At 40.7% G+C, this 12,536-nt stretch overlaps 2 protein-coding genes across 2 annotated transcripts in view; one reads left to right on the top strand and one right to left on the bottom strand.

Annotated features, from left to right (window-relative positions):
• MYO5A (myosin VA) overlaps positions 1-12,536 on the top strand; it is a 228,597-nt gene that overhangs the window by 48,875 nt on the left and 167,186 nt on the right.
• Positions 1,185-2,356, bottom strand: LOC108538182 (lys-63-specific deubiquitinase BRCC36-like). Its single transcript, XM_017886114.1, has one exon. It carries the CDS (start codon positions 2,354-2,356, stop codon positions 1,832-1,834), a length of 525 nt encoding a protein of 174 aa, XP_017741603.1. The 3' UTR covers positions 1,185-1,831.

Below are 12,536 nucleotides of genomic sequence, written 5' to 3'. Positions count from 1 at the left end.
AACCAAGTTCTTGTATCAGCAGTTCCTTTTCCTTCCAGAGTAGTATTCCAAGTTATGGATGGTTTGTTTAACCAGGTACCTGTTGTAGGACATCTGGGTTGTTTCCAGTTTGGGGTTATTACAAATAAAGCTCCTATGAGTATTTGGGTACAAGTATAATATGGGTTTTCATTTCTCTGGAATGAATGTCCAGGAGCACAACTGCTGGGTCTTATGTTTAACTTGATTAAAAAATTATGTTTAACTTGATAAGAAATTTATAAACTGTTTTCCAGAGTGATTGTAACATTTTACATTCCTGTCAGCAATGTATAAAATACCCATTTTGTGATCCTCATCAGTATGTTGGTATGGTATTTTCACTATTTTGCTTTAGCCATTCAGATAAGTAAGTCATAGCCTCACTGTGGTTTCAGTTTGCATTCCCTCATGACTTATGGATTTTAACAGCTTTTCATATGCTAAATTGCCATCTCTAGATCCTCTTCAGTGAAACATCTATTCATGTCTTTTGCTCATTTTCTAACTGGACTGTTTGTTTTATTGTTGAGCTTTTGTGGCCTTTTTTTTTTTGAGACAAGGCTTCACTGTTACACAGGTTGGAGTGTGGTGGTGTGATCATAGCTCACTGCAGCCTCAAACTACTGGGCTCAAGTGTTCCTCCTGCCTCCCTAGTAGCTGGGACTACTGGTGTGTGTCATGGTGCCCAGCTAATTTTAAAAAAAATTTTTTTGTAGAGACAGAGTCTCACTATGTTGCCCAGGCTCGTCTGGAACCCTTAACCTCAAGCACGCCTCCCAAAGTGGTGAAATTATAAGCATGAGCTACCATGCCTGACTACAGTTGAGTTTTTAGCACACTTTATATATTCCAAATTGATCAGATATATGGTTTGCAAATTCATCTCAATCTGTAGCTTATCTTTTCCTCTTCTTAAATCACAAGTTGTCAAATTTTGAAGAAGTCCATTATATCAGTTTTTGTCTTGTATGGATGTGCTTTTAGGGCAAAGTCCAAGAACTTGTCACCTAGGCCAAGATCCTGAAGATTTTTCTCCTGTGGCTTTTTTCCAAGTTATATAGTTTTATGTATTATATTTAAGTCCATTATACATTTTTATATTTTATATAAATTTTATATCAGATGTGAGGTTTAAGTAGAGGTTCTTTTTTCTCCTTGCTATGGGTGTCTAATTGCTCCAGCATAATTTGTCAGAAAGGCTATTCTTCCTCCATTGAATTGCTTTTGCACTTTTTCACAATCAGTTGAGCATATTTATGTGGGTTTATTTCTGGGTTCTCTCATCTGTTCCATTGATCTATGTGTCTGTTCCTCTGCCAATACCATCTATCTTGATTACTACAGCTTTATAGTAAGTCTTGAAGTCAGGTGATATGAGTCCTCCAAGTTTTTCTTCTTCAAAATTGATTTAGCTTAAGTAACTTTACACTGGATATTTTCATCTTTCCCCATTTTGTCTCCTACTTTATTCTAGAGAAGAAAGTTCTTGCATAAGCGCTTCCTTTTCTTGTTGCAATTCCTGCAAATGCTGTTGGTTTTGCTCCAGTCTGTCCTCCAGCCACTGTAGGAGAGGCCCACTGACTGCTGACATCTGACTGCACAGATTCTTGGTAAACACTGAGCCATTATGTATCTTGGTTACTGAGTCCAGATGTGTAAGGCTGTGGATCCTCCTATACATATCCTGCTCCTCCTGGCACAGGATCTTGGGCAGCTGTACTGCTGATTCAAGGCACACTTTCCCAATAGTGACATGAGGTACAATATGGATTGGGATTTCAATTCTCTTATACTCTGAACTCTTTTGGGCCTATATGGATTGGAAGCAAGTGTAGAGTACCCAGCCAGTCTTTGTGTTCTTATCTTCTATGAAACAGGAAAAAATAAGTCTTTCTTGATCTATCATCTGGCACATGGCTTGTGTGCGAACATCAACATGTGAAGGCCAAACAATTATATGAGGATGGGAATGATACCAGCCTACAACTCTAATGGGGCGGCCTGTCAGTTCAGCCAACCTCTCTGCCTCTGTTGAAGCTGCAGACAGCTGCTCTGAAGAAATTTTTACTCGATCCTTACTCTTACCAGAACGTCGTAAGATGATGACAGAATGAATGTGAACAATTCTGATGGCATCAACCTTTTCAGCAACTGTGCGCATTTCAGTTCCAGTACATGCAAATTTGGAGTCACTCCTTGGATCATCGTTCAACTCCCCTATGCACAGCCCCATCACTTCCTCTTTTTCTGTGCTTAAAGTGTGTTTGAGACAAACAAGGAAAGCGTCAGACTCGAGATGAACCACCTGTACTACCTGCACCACCTGCACCGCCATCTTGGCCCGAACCCCCAAAATTTTTTTTTAAAGCCATTTTAGGTTCACAGCAAAATTAAGCAGATTGCCCTCCTCCATAGTCTTACCTTTTATTTTTTTTTAAAAATTATGAACAGGAAATTAATGTTAGGGATATCAAAAGGAATAAATTTCACCTTGTTGAGTTGTTTTGATGTGTGATGAAAAGTTTTTAGAATTTACAGCCAGTACTTATGGTATCTTTATTGCTTCTGTTTTTGTAAAATTATTGGAAATCTACTCTGGCCCAGGATTCCTGTGTGTTTCAGTATGTTCAATATGGAGTTGTTAGAGTATGGATTGTGTCGACTCCTCTTTCTCTCAGCTTTGGCTATCCTCTTCCCTCTTCAGTAGCAGCAAAGGGCCAAGCCCACTCCTCAAAAAACAGGAATATGAGTTCTATTCCCTTCTGGATCTGGGTTTCTTCCACATGATGCCATGAAGAAGGTCAGGTGGAGTCACAGATACTTGGTTTATTTATGTTAAACAAAAAAAAGAGATGGCCTATAGGAGAAAAGAGATGGTTGCTATATCCAGGAAGTTCTCAAGCTCACAGACCCTGTGCATGCCCTTTTCATCTTTCTCTGTATGATCTTAGCCTGTGTCTATGCAGACACCACTCTAGCTCTTCTCTCTCTTGTGAACACAAGAATATAAAAACTGTCTAGCCACTTCCTCTTTATTACGCCTGAGTCTCTAATTATCATGCTGAGTGAGCCAAGTTCTTGCTAACTGAATCATGATCTTATAATTCTACTGATGTAGAATACTACTGATTATATCCTGTTTCTACTAACAAAACGGACATACAAAATTTGTCCAACATGCGTAACCACATACTTATACCTTTTCCTTCATGAAAGCTCTAGCCAATTCTTTCATCAAGGATTTATTGAGTACCTACTGTGTTCCAGTCCTTTTATGATCTCAGCCCTGGGAATCTCTCTGGCCTCTCATTTCTTGCTACAGTGATTCTAAACTACTTGTTATACCTCACGTGTATTTTATCCTGTTCCACATCTTCATGTCTTCACTCATGTCTGGAACATGAATTTGTTCATTTGCTTGGTTAATTCCTATTTGTCCTTCTAGCCCAAATCCAAGTCCCCCTTCTTTAGGAAGCTACTGTGTACTCTATTTTTCTTTGCACAAGTCAGGTAAGGTTTGCAAACTCCACTGGGCTCCCATGGCACCTTGCACATTCCTCCATCACAGAACTTTGTGTGTCGTATAGACAGTTGCCGGGACCAGCTCGGTCGGGGAGACCCTATCCCAGCGGCACTAGAGGAATTAAAGACACACACACAGAAATATAGAGGTGTGAAGTGGGAAATCAGGGGTCTCACAGCCTTCAGAGCTGGAAGCCCCGAGCAGAGATTTACCCACATATTTATTAGCAGCAAACTAGTCATTAGGATTGTTTCTATAGATATTAAATTAACTAAAAGTATCCCTTATGGGAAACGAAGGGATGGGCTGAATTAAAGGAATGAGTTGGGCTAGAGAACTGCAGCAGGAGCCTGTCCTTAAGGCACAGATCGCTCATGCTATTGTTTGCGGCTTAAGAATGCCTTTAAGCAGTTTTCCACCCTGGGCAGGCCAGGTGTTCCTTGCCCTCATTCCAGTAAACCCACAACCTTCCAGCGTGGGCGTTAGGGTCGTTATGAACATGCCACAGTGCTGCAGAGATTTTGTTAATGGCCAGTTGTGGCGCCAATTTATGGCCAGATTTTGGGGGGGTCTGCTCCCAACAGACAGTGTCTTTGTGTGTCCATCTCATCAGCAGAACTTTGAGGGAAGGGAAAACGTCTTATCCATTTTTGTTTCTGCAATTCTTAGAACAGTGTATGAAATAGAATATACACGTACTAAATACTTGTGGAACCAAACAGAATTAGTTAGGGTATAAAGTAAAATAGAAAATCTTATAGAATCTCTAGGTGATCTTTGTTTGCATTAAAATCTGTTTTTCATTCCTAGAGACCATTTATTTAGATCTTCAGCAAGGACATCCCTAGCATCTGTTGCAGCAATGTGTCAATCATGAGTTATAGGCACACCATCTGTTTTTTACTGCACCGGGGCTGACTGGGGTTTTGGCAATGCAGATAAATGTGCTTGCACCTAATAATGCTAGTTCTAACCTCCAAAGTCAGGCATTAGACATGATTATGAAGACTCTTAATACCTACATATGGTGTGGTCCAGTGCACTACCAAATGCCATGGCTGTAGCAGACCCTCTAGTATCTTAGGTGGGTAGGTATAAGGGGACACAACCGTAAATCCAGCTGCAACTGCAATGCTATATCTCAGGACTAGACCTGTGCCTGTTATAAAGTTGGTACTCAGTAAGTACTTGTTAAATGAATGACTGCATTTGGGTAAATGGATTTAGCTATATGTAAGGAAGCCATGGTTTGGCACTTTGTAGCACTGTAGATTTTGATTGTGCTGGAGGCATGGCTGAGGATTGAAGCTAGGGGAGATGATGCTAAGGAAGAATTTTCTCATGGGACTCCTCCTTATACCACAGTCTGCAATGATAACTAACACTGCCAAGAAAAAGAGAATGTGGGAAACCAAGTTGTGTTACAATGAAGTAGAATTTTAGTTGAGTCCTGATTTTGCTTTCCTCTTGCCATTTGTGCAGCTGTGCAACTTTTTTCAGATCATTACGTTTGCTTCTGAAGGGAGAGGGGAGCCAGAGAGGGCCTCAGGGATCAGGGATCAGGACATCCGTGGTCTAGTGTGGGCTCTGGTCTGAGCCAGCTTTGTTCTTGGAGCTCTAGTTTTCTTGGGAATGGGGTGTTTGGACCAGATCATCTTTAAGTCCTATTCTGATTCTGAGATTCTACATTCTCTAAACAATTGTAGGGTTTGAAATAGTTAGGGGTTTTCCTAAATTCTGCAGGTGTTTCCTAGATGAGTTCAAAGCTGACTATAAATAGATCAAATTGTAGATGGTGTAGTTAAGGTTCCTTGGATTTTAGCTAAAGACCTTGTAGATGTTTGCCAGTAAGTTTCCATGGTGATTAGTATTTAGTTCTTATTTCTTCCTTCACATATGAATAAATCAAATAGACATGCTGTAGAAAATTAAGGGAACTAATTTCTTTTTAGTTTTATTGAGGTATAATTGACAAAAATTGTATATATTCAAGGTATACGATGTGATGCTAGGTGGGGATGTAGGGTTTGGGAGAAAGCAGACAGCATTGCTTAGCTCAGTCATGTTCAGAGGTCTCTACATAATCTTTACTTCCATCACAGGTGCAGATAGGTGGCTTCAGTTTATACCTCCTTAGGAGGACACACACAAACTGGTGGAGAAGAGCAAAGGCATGCTGAGATGGAGCCCAGGGCAAGGCCAGACTCACTGTCCAGCTCTTTTCTTCTTTACTCAGAGAGGTCTAAGAGAGGTGTGGCTCTTTCATGATAGGGCAGAATGATACATGTTTAGATGCCATGGACTTTCAGCATGGTTCACAAAGAGGGGAAACCACAAATGATAATCTGTGAATTCCAAGCCATTGTATTATATGGATATATGAATATAGTTTATGAATATATATTAAACAAAAATAGGATCTTACAATGATGATGTTTTACAGCTTGCTCTTTCTCAATTAACAGTGTCTTTCCATATCAGTACATATAGACCTAACTTTTTTTAAAAGTATTCCATTATATAGATAAACCACAACCTCTGAACTATGCAGTTGACCTGTGAACAACCTGGATTTGAACTGCTGAACTGCATGGGTCCACTTACACATGGATTTTTAAAAATAAATATATTAGAAAAATTTTTGAGATTTGCAACAATTTGAAAAAATTCTCAGAGAATTATGTAGCCTAGAAATATTTTAAAAAATAAGAAAAAGGTATGTCATGAATGCATAAAGTATATGTAAATACTAGTCTATTTTTTCATTTACTACCATAAAATACACATAAATCTATTAGAAAAAGTTAAAATTGGCTGGGCGTAGTGGCTCACGCCTGTGATACCAGCACTTTGGGAGGCCGATGTGGGTGGATCACTTGAGGCCAGGAGTTCGAGACCAGCTTGGCCAGCATGGTGAAACCCTGTCTCTACCAAAAGTACAAAAATTAGCCAGGTAATTCCAGCTACTAGGGAGGCTGAGGCAGGAGAATTGCTTGAACCCAGAGGGTGGAGGTTACAGTGAGCCGGGATCACGCTACTATACTCCAGCCCGGGTGACAGAGCGAGACTCCTTCTCAAAAAAAAAAAGTTAAAATTTATAAAAACTTAAACAGACATAGACTGCACATGGTACTTTTCATAGTTGAGAGAAATGTAAACAGACATAAAGACATAACCACACAAAATTAACTGCAGTACACAAGGTACTACTGTAGTAATTCTGTAGCCATGTCATATTGCTATTGCTTGAGTGAGCTCAAAGGCTGTGAGTATTCCCTTAAAATGTGTGACACTGATCATCCCTGTGTGAGCAGTTTGTCTCTCCAGTACATTGCATATCACAGCAAAAAGTGATCTTTTCACAGTTCTCACATATTTTTCATTGTGTTTAGTGCAATACAGTAAACCTGACAACTTAAGGCAAAAGGCAGATGAAGGAACTGAAGCTGAAGAACGTAATGCCAGCAAAGGATAGTTTGATAATTTTAGAAAGAGGTTCACTCTTTTAAAAATGTCTGAATAGGGCTGGGTGCCGTGGCTCATGCCTGTAATCCCAACGCTTTGGGAGGCTGAGGCAGGTGGATCACAAGGTCAGGAGATCGAGACCATCCTGGCTAACATGGTGAAGCCCCGTCTCTACTAAAATTACAAAAAAATTACCAGGAGTGGTGGCAGGTACCTGTAGTCCCAGCTACTCCGGAGGCTGAGGCAGTAGAATGGTGTGAACCCGGGAGGCGGAGCTTGCAGTGAGCCGAGATGGTGCCACTGCACTCCAGCCTGGGTGACAAGAGCAAGACTCCATCTCAAAAAAAAAAAAGTCATGATAACAGAAGAAGCTTCTGCCGACCAGGAGGCAGCAAATGAGTTGCCAGATACCATTAAGAAAATCACTGAGAACCAGACACAGTGGCTCATGCCTGTAATCCTAGCACTTTAAGAGGCCAAGGCAGGAGGATTCCTTGAGCCTGGCAGTTTGAGACCAGCCTGGGCAACATAGGGAGACACTGACTCTACAAAAAATTAAAAAATTAGCCATGCATGGTGGTGTGTACCTGTAGTTCCATCGACTCAGGAGTCTGAGGAGGGATGATCACTTGAGTCTGGGAGGTTGAGGCTACAGTGAGTTGTGACTGCACCACTGCATGCCAGCCTGGGGCAACAGAATGAGACCCTGTCCACCCAACCCCAGCTCTCCCAAAAAAGAAAATCAAGGGGAAAGGATATCTGCCTGAAACAAGTTTTGTTTTGTTTTGTTTTGTTTTGTTTTGTTTGTGTGTGTGTGTGTGTGTGTGTGTGTGTGTGTGTGTGTGTGTTTTAGAGACAGAGTCTGGCTATGTTGCCCAGGCTGGCCTCAACTTTCTGGGCTTAAGTGATCCTCCTACCTCAGTGTCCCAAGTACCTGGGACTACAGGTGCACACTGCCATGCCTGGCTAAACAGATTTCTTCTTCTTCTTCTTCTTCTTTTTTTTTTAAAAATGAGACAAGAGTCTCACTATGTTGCCCAGGCTGGTCTCAAACTCCTGGGCTCAAGCGATCCTCCCACCTTGGTCTCTCAGAGTGCTGGGATTACAGGCATGAGCCACTGCACCTGGCCCTGAACTGATTTTTAATGCAGACAAAAGTGCCCTGTTCTGGAAAATAATGCCACAAAAGACATTTACTAGTAAGGAAGAGAATTGAACACCAGGATTTAAGGCAGGAAGGGACAAGGTAACGCTACTGTTTTCTGCAAATGCAGTCAAGTTTATAATCAGGACTATCTTTATAAAGCTGCTAATCCATGAGCCTTGAAGGGAAAAGATAAATACCAGCTGCCAGTCTTTCAAGTGGACAAAAGAAGGTCTGGACAACAAGACCTTTTTACAACCCAGGCTAGAATGCAGTGGCGTGATCTTGGCTCACTGCAACCTCCGCCTCCTGGGTTCAAGCAATTCTCCTGCCTCAGCCTCCCGAGTAGCTGGGACTACAGGTGCCGGCCATCATGCCCGGCTGATTTTTGTATTTTTGGTAGAGATGGGATTTCACCATGTTGGCCAGGCTAGTCTCGAATGCCTGACCTCGAGTGATCTGCCCTCCTCGGCCTCCCAAAGTGCTGGGATTATAGGTGTGAGCCACCGTGCCTGGCCAAGAACCCTTTTCCTGAATTGGTTCCATTGATACTTTGTCCCTGATGTAAGGGAGTACCTTGTCAATGAGGGATGGCCTTTTTTTTTTTTTGAGATGGAATTTCACTCTTACTGCCCAGACTGGAGTCCAAAGGTGCAATCTTGGCTCACCGCAACCTCCACCTCCCAGGTTCAAGCAATTCTCCTGCCTCAGCCTTTCGAGTAGATGGGATTACAAGGCATGTGCCAACATGCTGGCTAATTTTGTGTTTTTAGTAGAGACGGAGTTTCTCCATGTTGATCAGGCTGGTCTCGAATTCCCCACCTCAGGTGATCCGCCCATCTCGGTCTCCGAAAATGCTGGGATTACAGGTGTTGAGCCACCGCGCCTGGTCCAGGGATGGCCTTTTAAAGTTCCTTTGATATTGGACAATGTCCCTGGCCATCTAGAACCCCATGAATTCAACACCAGAAGCGTCGAAGTGGTCTACTTGCCCCCACACACAACATCTCTAATTCAACCTCTAGATCAGGGGGTCGTAAGAACCTTTAAGCTTCATTACACATGGTACTCTATGGAAAGAATTGTCAGTGCTATGGAAGAAGACCCCCAACAGAGAGAACGTCATCAGTGTCTGGAAGGATTACACCATCGAAGGTGCCATTATTGTTATAGGAAAAACTGTGAAAACAATGAAGCCCAAAACAATAAATTTGTGCTGTAGAAAATTATCCAGATGTTGTGCATGCCTTCATAGGATTTACAACAGTGCCAATCAAGGAAATCATAAAAGAGATTATGGATGTAGCAAAAAGGGTGGGGAGGGAAGAGTTTCGAGCTATGAATCTTGGAGAAATTCAAGAACAAATAGACACCACACCAAAGGAATTAACGGAAGCCAACTTGATGGAGATGAGTATGTCTGAACCAGTGCCAGACTGTGAGGAAGAAGATGTAGAAGCAGCAGTGTCAGGAAGCAAATTGACATTAGACAACTAGCAGAAGAGTTCAGATTTTTCAAGACTGCTTTTGACTTCTTTTACAACATGGACCCTTCTATGATGTGAGCACTGAAACTAACCAAACAGTTGCAGAAGGATTGGTACCCTTATAGAAACATTCTTAGAGAATGGAAAAGCAAAAAGACAGAAATTATGATGTATTTCTGTAAAGTTACACCAAGTGTGCCTGCTTCTCCTGCCTCCCCTTCTATATCCTCTATTTCTTCTGCCTCTGTCATCCCTGAGACAGCAAGACCAACCCCTCCTCTTCCTTCTCCTCCTCAGCCTACTCAATATGAAGATGACAAGGTGAATACCTTTCTGATGCGCCACTTCCACTTACTAAATAGTAAATATATTCTTTTCCTTTTGATTTTCTTAATAACAGTTTCTTTTCTCTAGCTTACTTTATTGTAAAAATATGGTATTTTAATACATGTGCATACAGAATGTTAATGTGTTAATTAACTGTTTATGTTATCAGTAAAGCTTGTGGTCAATAGGAGGCTATTAGTAGTAGTTAAGTTTTTGGGGAGTCAAAAGTTATACACAAATTTCCGACTGTGCAGGGATTGGCACTGCTTACTCACATGTTGTTCAAGGGTCAACTGTATATTATTATAGTTATATTAACCTTTATACTAATATACACATATGAATTAACCTTTGTGTAATTTCCAGTTTTTCACTTTTACAACAATGCTGCAGAACATTTTTAGAAATAATTATTTGTATTTTTTAGTATTTCCATGGGAAAATTTTATTTATGAACTTTCTGATTCAAGGATATGTATATTTTTAAAACTTTTGGTTTTATTGTAAAAATAGTACTTACTCCTGAAAAAATGAGAAATATGGCAGTATGTAAAGTACAAAATTGAAGGTTCCCTCACCATGTATTTCAGTATGCATCCCTGAAATACATATTTCACATTGTTAAAGAAATTGCCAAATTGCTGCCTAAAAGGTTGTGCCTGTTTATTCTATCACCAATATATGAAAATACCTGTTTGTCCACTTTCTTCCTAACACAGGTTATTATCAATCCTTTAAATATTTTCAAATTTAATATGCAACTTTTTAATATTATATTATGTTTTATAGACAGGGTCTGTCTCTGTCACCAAGGCTGTAGTGCAGCTGCATGATCATAGATCACTACAGCCTTGAACTCCTGGGCTCAAGTGGTCCTCCCACCCCAGCCTCCCAAGTAACTGCAACTACAGGTGTGTACCACCACACTTACCTAATTAAAATTTTTTTTTTTTTTTTTTTTTTGCAGAGACGGGGTCTCACCATCTTGCCCAAGCTGGGCTTGAACTCCTGGGCTCAAGCAGTACTCCCACTTCAACCTCTCAAAGTGCTGGGATTATAGACGTTAGCCATTGCACCTGGCCTAATATTATATTTTAAATTTGCATTTGCTTAATTATTAGTGAGACTGCACATCTTTTTTATTTTCTACTTTTTATTTTTCTGAGACAGGATCTCACTCTGTCACCCAGGCTGGCGTACAGTGGTGCGACCTTGGCTCACTGCAGCCTCTGCCTTCCCAGCTCAAGCAATTCTCCCGAATAGTTGGGACAATTTTGTGTAGAGATGAAGTCTCTCTATATTGCCCAGGCTGGTCTGCAACTCCTAGGCTCAAGCAATCCTCATGCCTTAGCTTCGCAGAGTGCTGGGATTACAGACATGAGCCACTGCGCCTGGTCCATCTTTTCTTAGTTTAACTTTTTTAATGATGTTTCTGTTCACTACCTGTTTTTTTCTTTTGCCTATTTGCTACTAGGTTATTTATCTTTTTCTTATTAATTCGCTGATATATGAGGTTTTGTTTTATGAAGGTTAATTTTGCTGGACATAAAATTATTGGCTGCTAGGTGTTTTTTTTCTTTCATCACTTTGAAAATGCCATCTCATTCTCTTCTGGCCTGTAAGAGTTCTGCTGAGAAGTGTGCCATTAGTCTGATGGAGTTTCCTTTATAGGCAACTAAGTGTGCTTTTCTCTTGCTGACTTAAAATTTTTTTCCTTCACTTTGACTTTAGACAGTCTGATAATAATATGCTGTGGTGAAGTTTTTTTTTTTTTTTGCAGTTTATTTTCCTGGGGATTACTGGGCCTCCTGTAGCTGGATGTCTAAATCTCCTTCTGGACTTGGGAAATTTTCATCAATTATTTCCTTAAATAGGTTTTCAGAACTTTTTGCATTTTCCTCCTCCTTGAGAATACCAGTAATTCGTAAGCTTGGTTGCTTTATGTAGAGTCTAATATCTTGATGTCTTTATTCATTCTTTTTTCCTCACTTTTGTTTGATTATGTTAATTTAAAAGACCTGTCTTCAAGTTTTGAGATTCTTTTTTTCTGCTTAGTCTAGTCTATTTTCGAAGCATTTCAAATGTATTTTGTAATTCCTTCAGTAATTTTTCAGATCCACAATTTCTGTTTGTTTTTGAAATCTGTCTCCTGTAAATTCCTCATGTGTATCCTAAATTGATTTTCTGATTTTCTTTATATTAGTTTTCAGATTTCTCTTGCATCTCATTGAGCTTCTTTAAAATCAATATTTTGGGCCAGGCACAGTGGCTCATGTCTGTAATCCCAGCACTTTGGGAAGCCAAGGTGGGCAGATCACGAGGTCAGGAGATCAAGACCATCCTGGCTAACACGATGAAACCCCATCTCTACTAAAAGCACAAAAAATTAGCCAGTGTGGTGGTGGGTGCCTGTAGTCCCAGCTACTCGGGAGGCTGAGGCAGGAGAATGGCGTGAACCTGGGAGGTGGAGTTTGCAGTGAACCGAGATCAAGCCATTGCACTCCAGCCTGGGTAACAGAGTGAGACTCCGTCTCAAAAAAAAAACAAAACAAAACAAAAAAAACCCTAC

Source organism: Rhinopithecus bieti, unplaced genomic scaffold, assembly GCF_001698545.2.
Source record: "Rhinopithecus bieti isolate Rb0 unplaced genomic scaffold, ASM169854v2 scaffold_14454, whole genome shotgun sequence".
NCBI classification, from domain to species: Eukaryota; Metazoa; Chordata; class Mammalia; order Primates; family Cercopithecidae; genus Rhinopithecus; species Rhinopithecus bieti.
This window is presented reverse-complemented; position numbering and strand designations above follow the sequence as displayed.